The sequence below is a fragment of the Trematomus bernacchii genome, unplaced genomic scaffold (assembly GCF_902827165.1).
Source record: "Trematomus bernacchii unplaced genomic scaffold, fTreBer1.1, whole genome shotgun sequence".
In the NCBI taxonomy this organism is placed as follows: domain Eukaryota; kingdom Metazoa; phylum Chordata; class Actinopteri; order Perciformes; family Nototheniidae; genus Trematomus; species Trematomus bernacchii.
The window spans coordinates 344,560-369,559 of NW_022987664.1; the positions used below are offsets into that span (position 1 = coordinate 344,560).

Sequence of the window (25,000 nt, forward strand, 5' to 3'; positions counted from 1 at the left end):
CACTATAAGTAAACATTTTTGGACGGACACTATAATTTACAGTTTTTTACTATGTAAAATCTGAATTTTCTTTAAAATAAAACACATCTATATTGATTCTGACTTTTCTACATCCAACTCACAGGTTTATCATTACTTTGAGAATAAAGATTATTAATTTAACCCCTTTAGAAGGGAAGATATGGTCATTTGTTCTGGGAATGTCATTTTCGAGCCTGAGACCTGAAAAACAGGCTCAGGGCTTAAGAGGGTTAAAGAAATTTGAAATTTTAGGCTGAAAACTGCATTTTCTGACATTTTCCATGACATATTTTTATCAATTATTGAATTCGTACAGGCAACAGAAAGTATGTGTTGTATACATCTACATGTTGAAGGTCAATATCCACTTATAACACTCAAACTTCTATTGGCTATCGCTCCAAGGGGCGGGACTTATCTCTAAGCAGTTGACCAATCACAAGAGTTTCAAGGCTTTATTGTCATATAGAGAGGCGAAGTCCCTCCCCTTCCGGGGGAGCTCCATGGGACCTCATTTCGGAAGAATTATGTATTGAAGTCGATGGGGAGAGAAAGATTATCTTTCGATCCCGTTTGAATTGTGCCACGAATTACACATATGATGTTTGTCAATTTAAAAGATAATTTTGCAAGTCAAACATTTTTAAATGTGTCGTAAAACTGTGAAGTAACACTTTTTTTGGTGTGAAACCGCTCAATGAACTCCATCTCCCGTCTCGCACCACACACCAAGACGGCCGTCACGTTGGCACATTTCACTTCTTTCTTTCAGAATGAGGCGGAAAGTATTAAAAGAGGTGAAAATCACTCCAAGTCTGGGCGTGTTGAGAGCTGCACATACACACAAGGGGAGTTAGTCGGTTCGTAAGAGCCAGCATGCGGGACCGGGACTCTGGGATTTGTAGTCTTTCTAGTTGCGTATTGTTCATAGTCTTATATTTCAACAGTTTTACGACAAACTGTGACTTTTTTGACATGGAAATTATTTTTTAAGATTGACAAACATCATGTGTGTAATTCGTGGCACAATTCATATTAATCTTTCTCTCCCCATTGACTTCAATACATACTTTTTCCGAAATAAGGTCCCATGGGGCGGAAGTAGAAGGGCGGGACTTCACCTCTCTATACATAAAACAAATAAAATAGTGAAAGAGAATGTTTTGAGATGTGCAAGTAAATACAAATAAAGTAGAAATAGTGAGAGAAGAGTCTATATACAAGTGAATGGAATAGGATATATAAATAAATTACAAATGGAAACAGATGGTGCAAGAAGTGCAATGTTAAAGAGCAAGGATTTCAGCCTCGATTTAAAACTAAATGTATTCATTTACTCACTTGTTATCCATGTACTCATATCGCTTTATTTGTATTACTGATGTGTGCTTTTCTCTTAGTGTTGGTAGCCTTTTTACCTGCATTGTCACTCTTGCTTGAACGTGGGACTAATACATTAATTCTGATTCTGCAACTGAGACAGGCAGACAGAGAGAGAGACAAACAGATGAAAGCATGTGGTGAGAAACACAAGGTTAATATCAGATATCAGGGAGGGAAGCAGTTACCCTTGGGAAGAGAGACGAAGAAAGGGAGGAGGAGATGGAGAGACGAAAGGGAGGAAAAGATGGAGGACGGACAGAGGAGAGGAGAGTCTGTCCGGCAACGTGACAGATGATTAACTAACCTTGTCAAATCTGGATGAAGTGTGTGTGTTGGTGTGTGTGTGTGTGTGTGTGTGTGTGTGTGTGTGTGTGTGTTGTGTGTGTGTGTGTGGTGTGTGTGTGTGTGTGTGTGTGTGTGTGTGTGTGTGTGTGTGTGTGTGTGTGTGTGCTGTGTGTGTGTGTGTGTGTGTGTGTGTGTGTGTGTGTGTGTGTGTGTGTGTGGTGTGTGTGTGTGTGTGTGTGTGTGTGTGTGTGTGTGTGTGTGTGTGTGTGTGTGTGTGTGTGTGTGTGTGTGTGTGTGTGTGTGTGTGTGTGTGTGTGTGGAGGGCATTAGCGTCCCTTTTCTCTGAATGTGCCGTTCACCTTGTCCCGTGCAAAATCAAACGCTAACCTTCAGAGCTGCAGCTGACGACATGTCGGACGTCTGTTTAGACTTTTTTTATTCCCGCAGTGGAGGACATGTTCTCTGGAGGCCGACGGGACAAAATAATAAAAGGTCTGTGGTTAAAACAAGCTGAACATATTTTTTACTCTACGACATTAAATATATCAGTAACTACCCCACTGGGGAATTTAAAAACACGATGGTTGCTAACAAGTGTCTAAATGAGACGACTAAACGTCATCACGAACCAACATTAGCCTCCTTTAGCTTAGCGGTGGTGACGTGAAGGATCAGCAGGTGAGGACTCTTTAAAGTAGAGACACTACATACTGATATACACCTGAATATCAGCAGGAGAGGACTCTTTAAAGTAGAGACACTACATACTGATATACACCTGAACATCAGCAGGAGAGGACTCTTTAAAGTAGAGACACTACATAGTGATATACACCTGATCATCAGCAGGAGAGGACTCTTTAAAGTAGAGACACTACATACTGATATACACCTGAACATCAGCAGGAGAGGACTCTTTAAAGTAGAGACACTACATACTGATATACACCTGAACATCAGCAGGAGAGGACTCTTTAAAGTAGAGACACTGCATACTTATATAGACCTGAACATCAGCATGAGAGGACTCTTTAAAGTAGAGACACTACATACTGATATACACCTGAACATCAGCAGGAGAGGACTCTTTAAAGTAGAGACACTACATACTGATATACACCTGAACATCAGCAGGAGAGGACTCTTTAAAGTAGAGACACTACATACTGATATACACCTGAACATCAGCAGGAGAGGACTCTTTAAAGTAGAGACACTGCATACTTATATATACCTGAACATCAGCAGGAGAGGACTCTTTAAAGTAGAGGACACTACATACTGATATACACCTGAACATCAGCAGGAGAGGACTCTTTAAAGTAGAGACACTGCATACTTATATATACCTGAACATCAGCAGGAGAGGACTCTTTAAAGTAGAGACACTACATACTGATATACACCTGAACATCAGCAGGAGAGGACTCTTTAAAGTAGAGACACTGCATACTTATATACACCTGAACATCAGCAGGAGAGGACTCTTTAAAGTAGAGACACTACATACTGATATATACCTGAACATCAGCAGGAGAGGACTCTTTAAAGTAGAGACAATACATACTGATATACACCTGAACATCAGCAGGAGAGGACTCTTTAAAGTAGAGACACTGCATACTTATATATACCTGAACATCAGCAGGAGAGGACTCTTTAAAGTAGAGACACTACATACTGATATACACCTGAACATCAGCAGAAGAGGACTCTTTAAAGTAGAGACACTACATACTGATATACACCTGAACATCAGCAGGAGAGGACTCTTTAAAGTAGAGACACTGCATACTTATATACACCTGAACATCAGCAGGAGAGGACTCTTTAAAGTAGAGACACTACATACTGATATACACCTGAACATCAGCAGGAGAGGACTCTTTAAAGTAGAGACACTGCATACTGATATACACCTGAACATCAGCAGGAGAGGACTCTTTAAAGTAGAGACACTACATACTTATATATACCTGAACATCAGCAGGATAGGACTCTTTAAAGTAGAGACACTACATACTGATATACACCTGAACATCAGCAGGAGAGGACTCTTTAAAGTAGAGACACTGCATACTTATATACACCTGAACATCAGCAGGAGAGGACTCTTTAAAGTAGAGACACTACATACTGATATACACCTGAACATCAGCAGGAGAGGACTCTTTAAAGTAGAGACACTGCATACTTATATATACCTGAACATCAGCAGGAGAGGACTCTTTAAAGTAGAGACACTACATACTGATATACACCTGAACATCAGCAGGAGAGGACTCTTTAAAGTAGAGACACTACATACTGATATACACCTGAACATCAGCAGGAGAGGACTCTTTAAAGTAGAGACACTGCATACTTATATATACCTGAACATCAGCAGGAGAGGACTCTTTAAAGTAGAGACACTACATACTGATATACACCTGAACATCAGCAGAAGAGGACTCTTTAAAGTAGAGACACTACATACTGATATACACCTGAACATCAGCAGGAGAGGACTCTTTAAAGTAGAGACACTGCATACTGATATACACCTGAACATCAGCAGGAGAGGACTCTTTAAAGTAGAGACACTACATACTGATATACACCTGAACATCAGCAGGAGAGGACTCTTTAAAGTAGAGACACTGCATACTTATATATACCTGAACATCAGCAGGAGAGGACTCTTTAAAGTAGAGACACTACATACTGATATACACCTGAACATCAGCAGAAGAGGACTCTTTAAAGTAGAGACACTACATACTGATATACACCTGAACATCAGCAGGAGAGGACTCTTTAAAGTAGAGACACTGCATACTTATATACACCTGAACATCAGCAGGAGAGGACTCTTTAAAGTAGAGACACTACATACTGATATACACCTGAACATCAGCAGGAGAGGACTCTTTAAAGTAGAGACACTGCATACTGATATACACCTGAACATCAGCAGGAGAGGACTCTTTAAAGTAGAGACACTACATACTTATATATACCTGAACATCAGCAGGATAGGACTCTTTAAAGTAGAGACACTACATACTGATATACACCTGAACATCAGCAGGAGAGGACTCTTTAAAGTAGAGACACTGCATACTTATATACACCTGAACATCAGCAGGAGAGGACTCTTTAAAGTAGAGACACTACATACTGATATACACCTGAACATCAGCAGGAGAGGACTCTTTAAAGTAGAGACACTGCATACTTATATATACCTGAACATCAGCAGGAGAGGACTCTTTAAAGTAGAGACACTACATACTGATATACACCTGAACATCAGCAGGAGAGGACTCTTTAAAGTAGAGACACTACATACTGATATACACCTGAACATCAGCAGGAGAGGACTCTTTAAAGTAGAGACACTGCATACTTATATATACCTGAACATCAGCAGGAGAGGACTCTTTAAAGTAGAGACACTACATACTGATATACACCTGAACATCAGCAGAAGAGGACTCTTTAAAGTAGAGACACTGCATACTGATATACACCTGAACATCAGCAGGAGAGGACTCTTTAAAGTAGAGACACTACATACTGATATACACCTGAACATCAGCAGGAGAGGACTCTTTAAAGTAGAGACACTGCATACTGATATACACCTGAACATCAGCAGGAGAGGACTCTTTAAAGTAGAGACACTGCATACTTATATATACCTGAACATCAGCAGGAGAGGACTCTTTAAAGTAGAGACACTACATACTGATATACACCTGAACATCAGCAGGAGAGGACTCTTTAAAGTAGAGACACTGCATACTGATATACACCTGAACATCAGCAGGAGAGGACTCTTTAAAGTAGAGACACTACATACTTATATATACCTGAACATCAGCAGGATAGGACTCTTTAAAGTAGAGACACTACATACTGATATACACCTGAACATCAGCAGGAGAGGACTCTTTAAAGTAGAGACACTGCATACTTATATATACCTGAACATCAGCAGGAGAGGACTCTTTAAAGTAGAGACACTACATACTGATATACACCTGAACATCAGCAGGAGAGGACTCTTTAAAGTAGAGACACTACATACTGATATACACCTGAACATCAGCAGGAGAGGACTCTTTAAAGTAGAGACACTGCATACTTATATATACCTGAACATCAGCAGGAGAGGACTCTTTAAAGTAGAGACACTACATACTGATATACACCTGAACATCAGCAGAAGAGGACTCTTTAAAGTAGAGACACTACATACTGATATACACCTGAACATCAGCAGGAGAGGACTCTTTAAAGTAGAGACACTGCATACTGATATACACCTGAACATCAGCAGGAGAGGACTCTTTAAAGTAGAGACACTACATACTTATATATACCTGAACATCAGCAGGATAGGACTCTTTAAAGTAGAGACACTACATACTGATATACACCTGAACATCAGCAGGAGAGGACTCTTTAAAGTAGAGACACTGCATACTTATATACACCTGAACATCAGCAGGATATGTCCTCTTCCAAATCAAAGCACCATGATAGAGTTAATCTAATAATATCTTTTACTTTCATAAGATGTCGCTTGTCAAGAAAACTTACAAATAGATAGTTTAAATATCTGACAAATGCTGATGTTGTTCCTCCCTCTCCCTCTCCCTCTCTCTTGTTGTCCCTAACTCTGAGTTTTGCTGTACAGTCTCTCAGCAGGGTGCATCAGCGGGGCGTCTTTGTAAATTTGTGTTCAGAGCAGGAAGCTATAGAGATATTGAGTGCTGTCTCTGCGAGAAACTGGCAACCCAGAGAGCAGGACAGACAGGACGGCAGGACAGTGTGTGTGCGTGCGTGTGTGTGTGTGTGTGTGTGTGTTGTCTGTGTGAGAGAGAGAGTGTTTGTGTGTGTGATGGATCAGACGAGGGATGCTGCCTGCAGAGTCGCCTCTTGCAGTATACGCTCAGTGGAGAAGCTGCCAAATCCACTCCACAGTCAGGTGTGTGTGTGTGTGTGTGTGTGTGTGTGTGTGTGTGTGTGTGTGTGTGTGTGTGTGTGTGTGTGTGTGTGTGTGTGTGTGTGTGTGTGTGTGTGTGTGTGTGTGTGTGTGTGTGTGTGTGTGTGTGTGTGTGTGTGTGTGTGTGTGTGTGTGTGTGTGTGTGTGTGTGTGTGTGTGTGTGTGTGTGTGTGTGTGTGTGTGTGTGTGTATTTCTTCTTTTTTTTTTTACCTGTGGTGGAAGTACCCAGCATTCTGAGCGTATTCCAGTCATCTCTTTCCTCTGGCAGCTCTATTTCTGGCGTCTGCTGGTCAAAGTACGGGAAAAAGACACACACACACACACACACACACACACACACACACACACACACACACACACACACACACACACACACACAGACACACAGACACACACACACACACACACACACACACAGACACACAGACACACATACAAAACAACAGCAAACAAATGGTTCTGTAAATCAGATTTTAAGCGTCATCAGAATCCTTTTTGAGCTCCTCTGTGACTCATGTCTTATCGAGAATAAGCTGCTTTCTTTGTGTTTTTTATTTATGGCTTGCAGCTCAACGGCAAACAATTAATCTATCTGGCTCTTTTGCTATCATTTCCAACAAGCATTAGTGTAAAACAAGGCATCCATAGTTGTTGACAACTTGCTCTACAAATAAAACAACGATAGACAGAACATACAAACAAAATATAAGGCTCAAAGTGAATTTTACCTCAAAAAACGTTGGTGCAAATTCTTTACAATAAGGTCACGTGTCAGACAAGGTTTAGTTACACTAAGTCAGGGGCTTTTAAATCAATAAAATAACTACAGCACGGTCACATGACATCACGTCACCACCGCTAAGCTAAAGGCGGCTAATGTTAGGCTATAAAGGAACTACAGCACGGTCACATGACTTCACGTCACCACCGCTAAGCTAAAGGTGGCTAATGTTGGGCTATAAAGGAACTACAGCACGGTCTCATGACTTCACGTCACCACCGCTAAGCTAAAGGTGGCTAATGTTGGGCTATAAAGGAACTACAGCACGGTCACATGACTTCACGTCACCACCGCTAAGCTAAAGGTGGCTAATGTTGGGCTATAAAGGAACTACAGCACGGTCACATGACTTCACGTCACCACCGCTAAGCTAAAGGCGGCTAATGTTGGGCTATAAAGGAACTACAGCACGGTCACATGACTTCACGTCACCACCGCTAAGCTAAAGGCGGCTAATGTTGGGCTATAAAGGAACTACAGCACGGTCACAAGACTTCACGTCACCACCGCTAAGCTAAAGGCGGCTAATGTTGGGCTATAAAGGAACTACAGCACGGTCACATGACTTCACGTCACCACCGCTAAGCTAAAGGTGGCTAATGTTGGCCTTAATGACGTTTAGTCGTCTAATTTAGACACTTGTTAGCAACCAACGTTTTTAAATTCACCAGTGGGGTGTTTACTGACCTATTTTATGTCGTAGAACAAAACGTTAAATTCTCCACGGACCTTATTTCAGGCTCCTATCCACAAACCAGTCTAAACATGTTTGACTTTGACACGAGGGAACCGAAAGTGGCCATATACTAATTTCTGGGTTTTAGGACTCATTCCTCAACAATTTCCCACATTGGGATCAATAAAGTATATCTAACCTAAATATCATCATAGAAAGTCTAGTCATTTTTGGTTGCAGCGTTCATATTCTCATATTTAGCTATTTTTAATTGCCAAAAACAGATATATAACCATTCTGATCTATTGGAAAAGTGTTTTACATCATGCAACTTTTAACATATATTCCACTTTTTAATGAATCATCATCATGTGTAGCCAATTGGCCTTAATACACTGACACGGGGAGTACACTTATTAAAAGTGGTTGTAGCTAAAGGTCGATGAGATCCTGCTGAGGTAAAGAACCTCTTTGAAGTGTCCGGGGCATGGAAATCATTCTCCTCTTTGTATGCGAATATATAAGAGTGTGTGTTCCCACATATTTTACAGACTTCCTCCTTCACTTCCTTCATGTTTGCCCCCTTTGCCCTCGATCCCTTCATTAAACACGGGATAAAGCCCCGTCCTCTCTTATCGAATCAAAACGCCCCGCCTGTGCAACCGGACAAAAGGATAAAAGCACCGAGTCAGCAGAAGGTGGAAGGTGACATTGATGATGATGAAGATGATGGAAAAATATTCATGGAGATGAGCGTGAGATTGATCATAATCTGGAGAATACTGACACAGTGGAGAAGAAGGGTATATTAGAAAGTGCGGGATTTTAAAAGCAGTATGCGGGGATCAGAATCATTATTTTTTTCCTACGTCACTTAATAGATTACTGGGACTACACTAACTATGATTTTGTTTATTTTATAGATTAATAGGTTATCTTTTGTCCATAAAACGTCAACAAATTGTCAAAAATGTCCATACATGGTTCCTAAAAGTCCTAAATCCAAGGTGAATTCATCAAATCTTTTCTTTTGTCAGTCTAAAATGCAAAAATATGAACTTAAAAGCAGCCAATCTTCATATTTGAGAGAGTCTAAAAACTACATTTTCTACAACCTGACAGCCATTTTAATGCATTGCTGAAAGGCATCGTCTTTAAGGGCCAACAATGCCAATTTACAATCCTCCCCTTTCTGGGGTTTTCCCTTTCCTGTGGTGTGTTATATAGGTTTTATATGTAAATAGTCTTAAAAAGGTCAAACAGTGAGGTAGATCGTGTCGAATACTTTGTTTACTTTAATTATAGCAGCCTTCACTACACCTCCTTTGTTTACTTAAGTGTGTAAAGTTGCATGAATTATGTAAAAATGTGGTCAACATCGCTTCCTCTCTCACCATTTTGCCATCCTGTTTTTCTATCTCTTTAATTCAATAGAGAGATTCTTAAACTGCAAAATCTAAATCTTGAATCTGGTAATTTATTCCATGGTTGGGGTTAAAACAGTTGGCTCTTTCCAAACTCATCACTTGCTGTCAGAGCAAAACAACGGTGGATAATTTGCTGAACTATCAACAGAGGGATATTTAGCAGAAACAGAGAGGGAACTCAGAAACACTCCAATCCCACACAGAGTTTAAAATCTGCTCACAGACTTATTTTCACATCTCTGTCTGACACACCGATGAATTAAACACACACACACACACACACACACACACACACACACACACACACACACACACACACACACACACACACACACACACACACACACACACACATTAAACACACCCTGACAACCCTATTGTGTGTGTACATGCAGAGGCACTGGGGTGAGAAATTGTTCTCTATTCAGGGGGCTTGCACAAGTCATAGGAAATATGATTTATATCAAATCAGCCTTTTCTGCTAAGAGATCAGGTTTCTTATTCCTGTGTTGTCAGCAGGTCTTCTGCGTGAAGTGCTTTATTCTTTCATTCTCTTTCCTTTGTGAATCCCCTGCTCCTTACACACTTCAATCTCTCATATTTAAATTCAAATAGCTTTATTGGCGTGACAATAATGACGTACAGTATTGCTAAAGCATTGTACAAGTTATGATAATTACAACTTGTGTTGAGTATATCGTTGTGTATATGTACATTTTAAAAACCATAAGTAGAAGTCATCAGATTTGTTGTACAAGGAATACAATTATTTGTTTTTGTTTTACCATAAACAAAGACATCCAACCAAATTTGCAGAGAGGGTGACAGTTACTGCAGTTCTCCGTCATACAATTTACTGCAAAATGTGGAATAATCTGATATTCTTAGAGGTTATTTCTGCCTCTTCCAGTGTCTCGGTTCAGTTTCTAATTTGGCCTCTGAGTTATACAGTGGTTTTTTAACATGGCTTGGTTGAATACTGGATTCTGATTGGCCAATTTGGACATTACAGAGGTTGTTGATTTTCAATAACAGGCCGTTGCTAAGGAGAACAGACTGTTGCTAAGGATAACAGACCGTTGCTAAGGAGAACAGACCGTTGCTAAGGATAACAGAGCCTTGCTAAGGATAACATACAGTTGCTAAGGATAACAGACCGTTGCTAAGGATAACAGGCGTTGCTAAGGAGAACAGACCGTTGCTAAGGATAACAGACCGTTGCTAAGGAGAACAGAGCCTTGCTAAGGATAACATACAGTTGCTAAGGATAACAGACCGTTGCTAAGGATAACAGGCGTTGCTAAGGAGAACAGACCGTTGCTAAGGATAACAGACCGTTGCTAAGGATAACATACCGTTGCTAAGGAGAACAGACCGTTGCTAAGGAGAACAGACCGTTACTAAGGATAACAGAGCCTTGCTAAGGATAACATACAGTTGCTAAGGATAACAGACCGTTGCTAAGGATAACAGGCGTTGCTAAGGAGAACAGACCGTTGCTAAGGATAACAGACCGTTGCTAAGGAGAACAGACCGTTGCTAAGGATAACAGAGCCTTGCTAAGGATAACATACAGTTTCTAAGGATAACAGACAGTTGCTAAGGATAACAGACCGTTGCTAAGGAGAACAGACCGTTGCTAAGGATAACAGACTGTGCTAAGGAGAACAGACCTAAAGGAGGATCAAGGGACTATGTGAAGTCATATCAATCCGTGGAAAGAAGTCCGGTCAATTTACCGTCAGCTGTGGATAACAAACATTAGTTTCCTCCACCTTTTGGATCAAAGTAGCCCTTCCAACCCTGAGTAAAAGTACCTACATTCAGTACTTAGTTACTTCCCACCTCTGTTTGTTTCTCTGCCACTAAGCGTAAAAAAAACCTCTGCCACCTTGTTTTTGTCCTGCGATCAGACCCTCCCAGAGAGGACAGAAGAGGTTGTTTTCCTCTCATCATCCGCCTTGGCTTCACCTCGACCCTCTGCTTTATTACAGGCCTGTCTCTGTGCCAATTGGACAGAATAAAACACAAAGTCATTTCAGCTGGAAAGGGACACGGGGAAGAGCGAAAGGATACAGAGAACGTTATTGTACGCTCTGCCATTATTTACCCCGTGCAGAAGGGATTCAGTGTTTGAATTACAGGCATCAAGCTCTGCTTTTGCATAACAAAACAATTACAAAATTAGACTCGCCAAAGGAAAAAACATCCAGTCTCAAAACAGATTTGATCTTACAGGATGTTAGTTCTTGCAGCTCAAATGTTCCAGACGTTTTTTCAAATGGAGGGGGTTTCTATCTTTCATCTATCGTGATTACATTTAAGATTGTATGTTGATGCAAAGTTTATATTAGTACTGTATACTTCTACCAGTATCATCATTTTAAATGTGGTAGTAGATACAGAGATGTTTTTGATTGCTGTTTATTTTTCATGTTTGATTGTGGCTTTGACTTGGCAGCCATCTTAGTAAATAAAAAAAAAGGTCTTAAACCTTGCTGGAATCCCTAATGTGTTCTTAACGCTGTACAAAATGATATGTGAAAGTAAAGTCGCATTCACACCAGCCTTGTATAGTCCGGTTGAATCGAACCCTGGTGCGTTTAGCCGCTTGGTGCGGTTCGTTTGGGTTGGTGTGAACGCAGTCTGAGACCTCTGAAGTGAACTAAACAACCTAAAAGAGGTGGTCTCGGAGCGCTTGCTAGTGAACTCTGGAGCGGTTCATCGCTGGTGTGAACGCAGTCCGCACCAAAACACAGGAAGCGTAGGATTTACGTGTCACAAGAACGCGGATGTCTTCAAAATCGTTAGCGAAAGAGTGAAGCAGAATGAAGTGTTGAACAGTGTCGTGTAAAGTAAAAACAACTATCAAACAAAAAACTATACATAAAAGTCAGAGCCACCTGCCGTCGGTGAACCCCCTCCTTACTGCAGAACGTCTCCCATTATATGTGTTATAATGTTTTTTATCGCACGTTTTTTATCGCACGTTGTCTGATTATATAGGGTTAGGGTCTGGTGCGCATCAGAGAAGCGGACTAATAGGTGTGAATGTGACCCAAAACAACCTTGAAGTACCTCTACTGGGACATGTCTCCATGCTTTAATGTTCAAAAAGCTCTTTATTTTTCTCATACTGCCTGTGCTGCAGCACCTCTTTTCACCCTCTGTCTGAAACCAGAGCCCAGTCTGCTCTGATTGGTTAGCTGGCCGGCTCTGTTGTGATTGGTCAACCGCTTATGGCGCGTTTCCACTGCAGCGCGGAGCCCCGTTTAAGAGAGCTGTGACGTCAGCGGCCCGTCTTTGGTTGCGTTTCCACTTGGCCTAGTACCGGCCGGCGGGTCCTAATTCACAGTTTTTCTGGCCCCATAAAATCGCGGGTCTAGGGCCAGAGACAACGAGGCTGAGTCGGGCTGAGTATGCTAAACTAGAGAGAGCATCGCTGGCAAGGGGGCTACAACTACAACAAGATGGACATATTTGACCGTGATTTAATTGTAATACACGTTTCAAAATGATGCCGAAGTAACAACATACTGATACCGGTTAGTAAAAACCATGAATTAATGCTTTGACAAGTCTGCAGACAGACGGCAGGCGAAAAACCTTTTAAAATGCGTGTTTTCTAAATGGAGATTGGCTAAGCTAACGCAGTATATGCTCCGAACGTCCACACTCACAACAACGGCCTATACAGACATAAATAAACCAGTGACTGTATTCACCATGACACAGGCAGTCTGTGGTTTAACTTTTGTCTAGTTTCTGAACATATATGAGGAGCTGTGAGCTCAGAGGGCTAACAGCTAACGGCTGTGTTGTTTTTCTGGGGTTCTTATTGAAGATGACGTCACGGCTTCGCCTACACTGCGTTACTATAGATACTACCCCAGTTCCTAAACTGTAATGGAAATGCGCCATAAAGTGAGCCGGTCCTAACGAGGCCTAGCCATACCGAGCGAGGCCGAGCGAGGCCGTGTAGTGGAAATGCGCCATTAGAGATGTCCCGCCCCTTAGCCTATCACGTACAATGTGTTGGAGCGCTAGCCAAGAGTGTTACCTGGTCATTATGTTCTGGAACTTTGCACTAAAAGGGAAGGGAATACCCCAGAAACCATAATAGGGCCTCTTTAAATGTGTTGTTTCTGTCTCATAGTGTTTCTCTTTACTCTCTCTTCACTGTGATATTACAGAGATAACATTTCAACACCTCTGTCTCTTGTTATTGTGTTTTTCTTTGCAGCATGCAAGTGTAACAGCCATGCCAACGTCTGCCATGTCAACACAGGGAAGTGCTTCTGCACCACCAAGGGCATCAAGGGAGACCAGTGCCAACTGTGAGTAAACCTTCATATTACCGGGTTATTCAATCATGAGAAAATGTGTTACCGTCCCTTTCTTGTTGGTCTTAAGTCTTATGTAATCATTTGATAGGTACGTTGCTATCAGGAGGACACTGTTTGACACTCATTGACAACATGCAACTCTACATAAACATGACAACACAACCTGATAAATGCTTCCGTATACTATTAAACAACCTGTGTGAAATTTAGAGCCACATTTGTGATTGTTGTTCAAAAAGTCTTACGGAAAGGAAAGATATAAAGAGTTTTACATTTATTGGTTTGTTTGAAGTTTGGGGTAAATGAGCTTTAATTGTCCTTCATGGAAAAGTTAAAAAGACTTGTTTTTTGTTCTCAGGAAGATAGGACGAACAGTGTGTGTGTGTGTGTGTGTGTGTGTGTGTGTGTGTGTGTGTGTGTGTGTGTGTGTGTGTGTGTGTGTGTGTGTGTGTGTGTGTGTGTGTGTGTGTGTGTGTGTGTGTGTGTGTGTGTGTGTGTGTGTGTGTGTGTGTGTGTGTGTGTGTGTGTGTGTGTGTGTGTGTGTGTGTGTGTGTGTGTGTTTTTCCCTGACTGTGCTAGACTTAACCGCTGCAACACTACAATATCTTAAATGGCTTGGCGGCCCAACACACCACAGAGACAGACTGAAATCTGCTGCATCGATAAATCTAGCAGGAAGGCCAAGGAGAGTGCAGTGTGTGTGTTTGTATGTGGATGTGTGTGTGGCCATGTCCAGGAAAAGTAACATACAGCATGACGGCTGAAGCAGTCACACTTTGTTTAAACAGTGATATCATATGTTATTGATTTGAAATGTCACATTGTGTGTGTGTGTGTGTGTGTGTGTGTGTGTGTGTGTGTGTGTGTGTGTGTGTGTGTGTGTGTGTGTGTGTGTGTGTGTGTGTGTGTGTGTGTGTGTGTGTGTGTGTGTGTGTGTGTGTGTGTGTGTGTGTGTGTGTGTGTGTGTGTGTGTGTGTGTGTGTGTGTGTGTGTGTGTGTGTGTGTGTGTGTGTGTGTGTGTGTGTGTGTGGCAGATGTGTCATGCTTGTAATTGCTCCTGCTGTGTGATAGTACAGTGTGTAATGTGTTTATTTAGAGTCAGATATGGCTCCTCAGTTTCACCTCAGTGGAGAATACACTTACAGTTATTGGTGTGTTTACTTTATTTAGGCAGGACAAGTCTATTTATAAATCCTAAATCCAAAATCACTTACAAAACCATTAAAAACATTGAGAGATAATTCAACAGAACCATATTGTTCAAGTAAATGTAAAAATAGTCATTAAAAGGCACAATCGGGCAGGTATACAATATGGGAATTAAATTGATAGTGCAGTTTGAGACAGAACATACAACTCCCTCTGGAGGGAACACAGAGATTTTAGCCTTTGCAGACCATTTACATGCACTGAAACCTATACAAAACGTGTTTAACTGTCTAGTGTAAACCTTGTACATATGTATTTACTTAGTTAGAGTTACACACACTTTGCACATTTCAAAAGTTAAAGCCTGTACACACACACACACACACACACACACACACACACACACACACACACACACACACACACACACACACACACACACACACACACACACACACACACACACGTTGAATAATTCCTGCTATTGATTATGTTCATTTCCGACCCTTGACTTACACTTTGACTCTCACCTCTCGTTGCCGTACCTCGACATGACCTCTCAGTGACCTCTCAGTGACCCTACATTTAAACTCAGCTGCTGACCTTCACATGACCTCACACTAACACACAACCTCCACATGTCAGCTGACAGATTCAATCAGTGTTTTAACAATCCTTTAAGACGTCGGTAAACACTGATTCATGATCACAAATACAGACATTGACAATAATTAAACTAGACTGGCTTAAGTTGGTCAGTTTTTCATGTATAATATATACATTCCACTTTCTTTGCACACTTATTCAAGTAATACAATATATTTAAAGAACTAAATATAAATGATGGTTCAAATTGACCAATCAGAAACGAGTATTCAACTGTATAAAACACAATAACGTCTCCTTCATGACACACAACTACGAAAATGAACAATATGTCAGGCCGAACAATGAAGTGAAACAAAATGCTAATTGAATCTGATCATCATGCTTGTGTCATATTGTCAAATCTGCATATAATACCCAGAATGCACTATGAGTGAATGTTGAATTGGCTGTAGTGTTTCAGCTTTTTGAAAGTAGTGTTTATTTTCATCGTAGACTCCACAGAAGTGTGTGTGTGTGTGTGTGTGTGTGTGTGTGTGTGTGTGTGTGCGTGCGCGTGTGTGTTCACTTGTGCATCCCTAAGCCACCGCTTTCACCTTTTGATTTGCTTCTCTAAATGTCTCTCTGTTTGTTTTGCTTGAGTCACTCCAAAATGGTGTGCCAAGTCGAGGGCCATTTGTTTGTCAACAAGCTATTTCCCCCGGTTACATTTGGTGTGTGTGGATGAATATTTGAGTGTGTTTTCAGTGCATAGTCACCATTGTGGAGAGTCACAAATAATGAGCACCATTAGGTAAAGCTGTTTTGTGTGAATGTGTCATATGTGTCTATATGTCTTCTTTTCTTGGGTCTTTCTTCTTCCCTTTGAGTCATATTAAACATCACAAGTTTCTTGATCATTCCTCTCTATTGTGAGGCATTGCTCCATTCATCCCTCACAATATGTGTCTTCTCATATTGACTATTATTGCATATTTACATGATTTTGAAAGTGCTGCAAGGATGTGTGTTTTTAGGCTAACCCCAGAAGTTATCATCGCAAAAAAGGCTAATGGGATTTTTCCATTGGATTTTCAAAAAGCTTGGACAATACTAGTTAACAAAGAAAAGTCTAGTGTTACTTAATTTTTATTCAGCTAGAAAATCTTCATAAAATAACAATATTTGAATGATTTTTTGAGACAACATTTAAATCCCCAGAAGTAAAAAAAAGCTTTCACAAAAACATTTGACTTAAAGTCTTGAAGAAAATCAATGTCACCTCTTTCCTTCTTGTTTTTTTCTTTTCATTCATGAATCCAAAGTGTCCTGCTCTCAGCAAATATAAAAATAAATATTAAAACAAGTGTGTGTTTTCTGAAGGAGAAAACTAATGTTCACAGTCGACGTTAAATTGACCGGACTTCTTTCTGCGGATTGATACGACTGCACATACAGTCCCTCGATCCTCCTTAGCAACGGTCTGTTCTCCTTAGCAACGGTCTGTTAGTGAAAAATAACAGACCTCTGGAATATCCAAATACGGTCGAGATATATTTCACTGGACCTCTGAAGTGTTGGACGCCATTTTCAGTCCGTTATTAATGAACAATAATAATATGTAGTGTTATTATTATTATGTTCACAGTGTCAGTGAGTTCACTCTTTGTTATCAGGGCCAATGGGAGAGTGTGAACAGAAACAGCTGTTCACAGTGTGAAGGTCAAAGGTGAACATTGTTGGAATATGATGTATACCTGAGTTAGGGGTTATTTTATGGAATCAGCTGCTCACCAGATGTTCTCCTGCTGTTTAAGTGCAGTTACAGTTTTAATTTACAACGTTCATGAATAATCTATTCAGGCATCGAGTGTGAGAGTCTGCTGACTTTTCTTTAGCACTTTATTCCTCCTAGTTTTCCCTCATGCTGCATTGTCTGACTGCATTTTTGATTTAGCTTTAATTGGCCTTCTTCCCAAAGCAACAACACTCCACTAATTGACTTCTAATTTGCATATTTGACTGTACTCAACTGGAGAGTGTTGTTGTTTTTTACGTGTGGATGTTTGTCATTTTGATACGGTTTGTTGTTTTCTGTTTCACCAAAAGCAGTCTGATTAATTTGTATTTCTGTAGCAACCTGAAACACTTCTAGATTACTGGAATACATGACACACACACACACACACACACACACACACACACACACACACACACACACACACACACACACACACACACACACACAGACACAGACACACACACACAAGCAGGACCAATATCATCGTGACCTTTAATCTCAGATTTGTTTATCTTTGCAAGTGTTTCCAGGAACAGCGAGCAGAGCAAAATACATGTCAGTGTGTGTGTGTGTGTGTGTGTGTGTGTGTGTGTGTGTGTGTGTGTGTGTGTGTGTGTGTGTGTGTGTGTGTGTGTGTGTGTGTGTGTGTGTGTGTGTGTGTGTGTGTGTGTGTGTGTGTGTGTGTGTGTGTGTGTGTGTGTGTGTGTGTGTGTGTGTGTGTGTGTGTGTGTGTGTGTGTGTGTGTGTGTGTGTGGCCCTGTTCTTGTCCCCATTAGTCCGTTGTAAGCAGCTTAAATGTGCGTCACCTTTCTGTTTAAGCTCTGCGGACTTTCCCAAGAGAAAAGATACGTCTCGTACTCAATTAGTCTTCAGTGTCTGAACACTAATACTAACATGTAAAAACCTATATCTTGTCAGAATCACCCTAGTGTTGTGTCCCCTTAAGCTAATCATACCTGGATATCTTCAGAAAGAGACAGGAGCTTCTAATTGCAAGACAAAACAGAATCGATCAAGTCTTTTAACTTAAAGGGGACCTATCATGCAAAATGCACTTTTGTACGTCTTTTATACATGAATATGTGTCCCCGGTGTTCCAGGGAACTCACCAAGTGTCAGAAAACACAACCCTCTCTATTTTCCTCCATACCCAAATCTCTAAAAAAGGGGCTGCAACGGATCTGATAAAAACTGATCCAGATTTGAACACTGTCCTGACGTCAGGACGGTGGCGCTACGGCTATTGGGCCAACTCCACCAATCAGGAGGAGACAGCCACGGCCATTGCCGTTCGAAAGCGCTGGAGACGCTGTAGTACATATGCCAGGCCAGTAGATGGTGCTGTTCTCACTGAATCTGCCCTTGCACAAACAGAGCAAAAAAATGTCAAATTGAGCGAAATGAGGCATGGCTAAAATGCATGATCTGTTTGGTATTTTGAAAAAAAAAAAGTATAAATATGCCTTATATAGGTATGGTCCTACACTATATTATTCAAATATAGCATGATAGGTCCACTTTAAACTAATTTCTGTTATTGACTCGTTAGACAGTGTGTCTTCTAACTCCTCAGATATTAAACAATGGTTTTATATCTGTACTGTTTAGCTATATCTGCAGTTGGGGGTTTCTACCATGTTCTTGAACTTTCCTGGACATTAATCAATTGTTCCTGATAACACATTGGTTTACATGCTAGCGTTAAGTTAGCATCACACAGAAGGAGATATACTGTATGTGTGTTTCCAATATAACTTTATGGAAGATATATTCATATTCTATAATAGCAGAACTAGTGGCTAGCGATCTTGCTAGCTCCATGAATAGCTTTGATTTCCCTTTTGCCTCTTTTTTAATTAATTTTGTATTGCATTTTAAGAAATTATTCACAAAGCATACATAACAAGATAAACACAGATAGATGCTTACATTAACTACATAACAGTTGACAAATCCGGAAGGAAATAGTAAAGTAATGGTTATTTATTGGTATCCGTTTTTCCGTTATCCTGCTGACCAAGCACCGATCGCCTTGAACCAGATTTGTTTTACAATGCCTTTAAGTGATGCTGGCAATCCACTTTGTGCAATTGTCATTAAACAAAACTGTCCCATTCCACGCTGATGCTCATGGGCTTACTTTATTATTTAACCAGAAAAAACATATATCTGACAATACAAATATTATAATAACAAATGATGACCATGACAGAAACCATAAGTGCGTTGCCTTGTGAAAAATATCTTTAAACCTTTCTTTAGATAGATAGATAGATAGATCGTACTTTATTGATCCCAAATTGGGAAATTGTTTTTGTAATCAATTTAAAAGTGGTTTTAAGTGGTTCTGTTGAAGCAATGAGTGTACAAGTGACCCAGAGCCATATCAGTGAATCCTGATTGTTAAATCGACTAAAGTACATTATTATCAGAAGAATCAGCGCGCCTCCACCTTGCTGATTCCTTCTCAAACACTGAATGCTTATCATCCTTTCTCATCAGCCCAGAGGCAGACAGAGAGACTCTTTCTCTGTAATATCTGGAAATATGACTACACAAAAAAATATGTTTAGCGATTAAAATATCTGATAGAAGTTTTTTATAGACCATACAGTATTTGGGTCCAAAGAGGCCCTGAGGCCTTTCATGACTTCACATTTATCACTGTGAATCCTGTTGGGATGAAATAGGCTTAGCTTCTCAGTGGGAGTCAGCTGGAAGCCTCTCTAGACCTCTTTCATCACTTCTTTCTGTCCATTGTGTCTTATTTCCTTCCCTGCTTTTGCATCAAGGCTTTAGGACTCCAAAGGTTTTGGTGTCATGGTAAATGTTCTGTACGTATATATCGCTTGATCCTCTCTTTACGACCCCTCAAAGCTACGAGTCATTCACCCATTCACACCTCCTTCATGCAGAGCAGCACCACGTGCTCTCTTTTCCGCAGATTATGACTTCTTCTCTCTAGCAACGGACTGTTATCCTTAGAAACGGTCTGTTATCCCTAGCAACGGACTGTTATCCTTAGAGACGGTCTGTTATCCCTAGCAACGGTCTGTTCTCCTTAGAGACGGTCTGTTATCCCTAGCAACGGACTGTTATCCTTAGAGACGGTCTGTTATCCCTAGCAACAGACTGTTATCCTTACTAACGGTCTGTTATCCCTAGCAACGGTCTGTTCTCCTTAGTAACAGTCTGTTCTCCTTAGCAACAGCCTGTTATTTAAAACTAACAACCTCTGGACTGTCCAAATTGGCCAATCAGAATCCAGTATTCAGCCAAGCTGTGTAAAAAACAACTGTATAACTCAGAGGCCAAATTAGAAATTGAACTGAGACACTTAAACAGGCAGAAATAACCCTTAAGAATGTCAGATTCTTCCCCATCTTGTAGTAAAACTGAGTAGATTGTATGACGGAGAACTGCGTTAACTGCATATATGAAGCCACTGTACTTATAAATCTACAGGAAAGGGAAAACCCTCAAAAAGCAGAATAGGGCCTCTTTAAAGGTCCCATGTCATGCTTTGGTTATTACCCGTCCCCTTGTGTGTTATGTAGGTTTTTCTGCATGTAAACGGTCTGCAGAGTCACAAACCCTCAAAGTACACCCTGTAGCGAGTAAAACTCTAACACAGAAAAGACCTGTCTATGCTGCCCCAGAACGCCTCGTTGGACATTTATCTTTTTCTTCCTGGGTACAGTGACGTGCCCATACCCAAATGGACCCATTGGTCCAAATTGACAAATCCGCGGACTTCCTCACACAAACACACTCAATCTTTTCTCAGCTGCAGCTCCGCCGATTTCTCCTCCCTGAGACGGCGGGACGCGGCGAGGCTGTGAGTCGGTGTGTGAGCACACAAACTCCCAGCCAGGCTGCGGGTGTATGTGTGTGTTCGGGCTGGTTTCAGGCTGGGTTTCGCTGTGTCTCGCTGTTTCGCAGACGGCCACTGGGCTCAAAGGGAGAGGGGGGGGCAGGAGCTCCAACAAGCCGTTCAGGAGAGAGAGAGTGAATACACATACTATACAGAGATGCTGTATGAGAAACCAATGTGAGTTTGGAAAATTGCACAATATAAATATATTTTAGTAGACCTCAACAATGGAATTATGATCAGTATAAATGGCCATGACATGGGACCTTTAAGTTTCACCTTTCTTTCTCCCTTTGCTTATTTCCTCTTTGCTTCTTCTCCTCCCTCCTTCCTTTTCTTACCTACTTTCTTACATGCCAGCAACTACATCTAATACCTCAATAACTATCTGCCAAAAAAGAAATAAAAATATCCCCACATTCAGCAGAAGTCTCAGTCTCTTGGACCGCATTGCTCCAGAAGTCCAGCTGTCTCTTAAACTGATTTGCGCGCCACTATTAAACCCGAAAAGTGTTTTATTTTCACCTATTTTTCTTGTTTTACTATTGGTTTCTAATCATCAGGGATTTGTGACTTAGCAGACCATTTACATGCACATAAACTTACAGAACACTCTATAGGAAAGGGAAAACACTAAAAAAGCAGAATAGGGCCTCACCCTTCTTTCTTCATTGTCTTATTTCCTCTTTGCTTCTTCTCCTTCCTTTTCGTACCTTCTTTCGTACATGCCGAGGAAACCCAGCAACTACATCTAATACCTCAATAACTATCTGCCAAAAAAGAAATAAAAATATTCCCACATTCAGCAGAAATCTCAGTTTCTTGGACCGCGTTGCTCCAGAAGTCGAGCTGTCTCTTAAACTGATTTGCGCGCCACTATTAAACCCGAAAAGTGTTTTATTTTCACCTATTTTTCGTGTTTTCTTGTTGGATTCTAATCTGCAGATTCAGGACGGCAGCTCAGAGAGGTTTAAGGCCTCGTCCTTGGCCGGGGTTTATGGAATAAAAATATTCAGTTTCCTGCTGCAGAGATACAAACAAACCCTCTTGTTCTTTAATTATTCCCTCTTTCATTCTTAGTGATTGCATCGTGGATCCGAAACCTTAGACACTCAAGATATAACAAGATATAAGCAGATAGAAACACAGACACACTGCTGATTGAAGAAATGTATATATTGTTGTTCAACAGTATAAGAGCCAGAATACTTGCGTCAAGTCCACCAAGATCATTTGTGTCCCATACCTCTTTACTTTTACTTGAGTAAAGAAGTTTAATCAGTACTTTTACCAGAGTATTTTTAAACACGAGTATCTGTACTTCTACTGAGTAAAGGATGAGTGTACTTTTGCCCTCTCTGAAGATATAACAAAATAGAGACACAGACACTCTGCTGATTGAAGGAATTGCATGTGTACGTGACGGACTGTCGGGACATCATAGTGTAACACACAGACTCTTTTTAGCACGTTCAGCTGAGGCGCACTGGCAACACACCTCCAGTGCAGAACATTAAACACCGTTCACTACCATTTTAAAAGCAAGTGAAGCCAAATATATTATGCTTATGAGTCATTGTATCTCAGCTACTGCCTGCATTGTTAAATATCATATACATATAAATGGAAAGCTACCATCTATTCTTGTACAACACTATAAGAGCCAGAACACTTGCGTCAAGTCCTTCAAGAGTACATGTGTCTGTGTAAAGAATAACTGAATCTCACAGGTTTTATACACTTCTTTTTAGTTTACACATGCACTATACCTTTGGACCTTTTACAATCACATGTTACAAGACCCTATGATCAATAAGACCCTATAATAAATAAGACCCTATGCTCAATAACACGCTGCAAACACACATTAAAACATTCATGGTCTCTTTAAATAAACTAAAGGGTGAAACTCAAGAGCATGGCTTACAACACATGATCATATAATAGAGATTATTTCAACATTCCTGTCCATATTTAGTAAAGCTTGTCAAATATCTGCATGTGTGTTCAATAACCAGCAGATTGTTTTACTAAATGGCCGTGAAACACAATCAGTTAAGCTTTTGCGATGTCAATAAATAACCTTTTTATTAAATAAGTTTTCCACATAGATGTGTTGCAGAGCCACTCTCCGTCACACTGATACAAAAGGACATATTAAAAGCCTTGACGTTATAATAACACTTACATTTGGTCCACATTTCTTGACATTTCTTGGCACTGGAGGTTTAATATTCTGTCTTTTTGTTCTCCGATGCCAGGCACTCATTTTCCTATCTGTGCTTCGGGTGCACGTCATCGTCTCGACACTTTAATGGCCTCAAAAGCACAGACATCATTCCTTAACCAATAAACCCTTTTAACCTTAAAGGTCACCTATCATGCTATTTTTAGGCAATAGCATAGATCTCAGATATATACAAATATCTAAAAAACATGTCTATGAAGTGTTTTGCTCAAAATACCAAACAGATCACGCATTCTAGCCATGCCTCATATCCCTCTATTTCACTTCCTGTTTCAAAAGTGATGATTTGGGGTATAAAGCTTTAAAAAATAAAAATTGATACCAAAAAAAAAGGAGGGGTCTGAGCTCATGCGGGACCCGGCAGCTACTGTCTAAACTAAATACTGCCGTGATGAAACGCCATATCATGGATTATCAAGGATTCTCTCTGAAACAGTATGGAGCTCAAAGGCTTTCTCTCTTGCCGGTTATACCACAAGGTGAGTTCCTTTTTATTTCCTACTTCTTCACACACATGCTCTCCAGTACAGGTTAGCTCTGAGTGTTAGCGATGCTAATGTAAACACCGACCATATTACGTCCAAAACAGTCGGGCATTGTTTCTGATAGCAACGTTTCTGATAGGGCCGTGGGTCCACATTTCAGATATTACGTCATATCGGATGCAAATCTGGATCAGCTCCGTTGTAGCCCCGTTTTTAGAGAACTGGGTACGGAGGAAAAGAGAGAGGGTTTTATTTTCTGACGCTGCGTGAGTCTCCTGACACACCGGGGACACATGTTGATGTAGAAAAGACATCAAAAAGTGCATTTTGCATGATAGGTCCCCTTTAATATTTCCCTTTAATTGCTTCTGCCGAGTGTTCAAATGTACATTATCCTCAGAAGATCTTAAGTTCCTGGCTCTTTGAAACCCATGCAAATCCCATTATGCATTTTTGAAAAAATCAATTATATTTCTACTGGAAAAATCAATATATATGTTTTTTTTTTTTAAATCTAATTGTATTTCTGTATAGCTTACTGGTCATTAGAGACTTTCTTTTAACCTAAAGGTCACAACTTTCATCCGCAGCCAATTACTGTCCGTCAACATGTGTGTGTCGTACCTCCATGTGGTCACAGTTAGCTACAGATAAATGGCACAAATGTCAAAATGAAATGCAAAGTAGATTGTTATTTGACTTGTGACTGACAGGCACTGGTATGCATTATGGTTTTAAATGTATTTAAAAGCATTAATGTCATGGTGTCTTTCTCTTGACATTGTCAAATGTATTTCAAGCATACATAGGTCCGATTTCTGTTTTCTACTAACAGGCATGGTCAATTCTAAGAGAGGAATAAAGAACTGAATACAAAACAACACTCTGACTGATATCTTCCATGAAGAAGCAGCTCTAAATATTGTCAGTGTCTCTTTTTAA

The 25,000-nt window shown here is 40.5% G+C and overlaps 1 protein-coding gene across 1 annotated transcript in view; it reads left to right on the forward strand.

Moving 5' to 3' along the window:
• The window catches only part of LOC117487108 (attractin-like protein 1), a gene marked incomplete in the record, with an annotated part of 280,186 nt that overhangs the window by 98,782 nt on the left and 156,404 nt on the right, over positions 1 to 25,000 (forward strand). Inside the window, 1 exon segment of the mRNA XM_034135755.1 lies at positions 13,814 to 13,907. Coding sequence (XP_033991646.1) covers positions 13,814 to 13,907 — 94 coding nt within the window.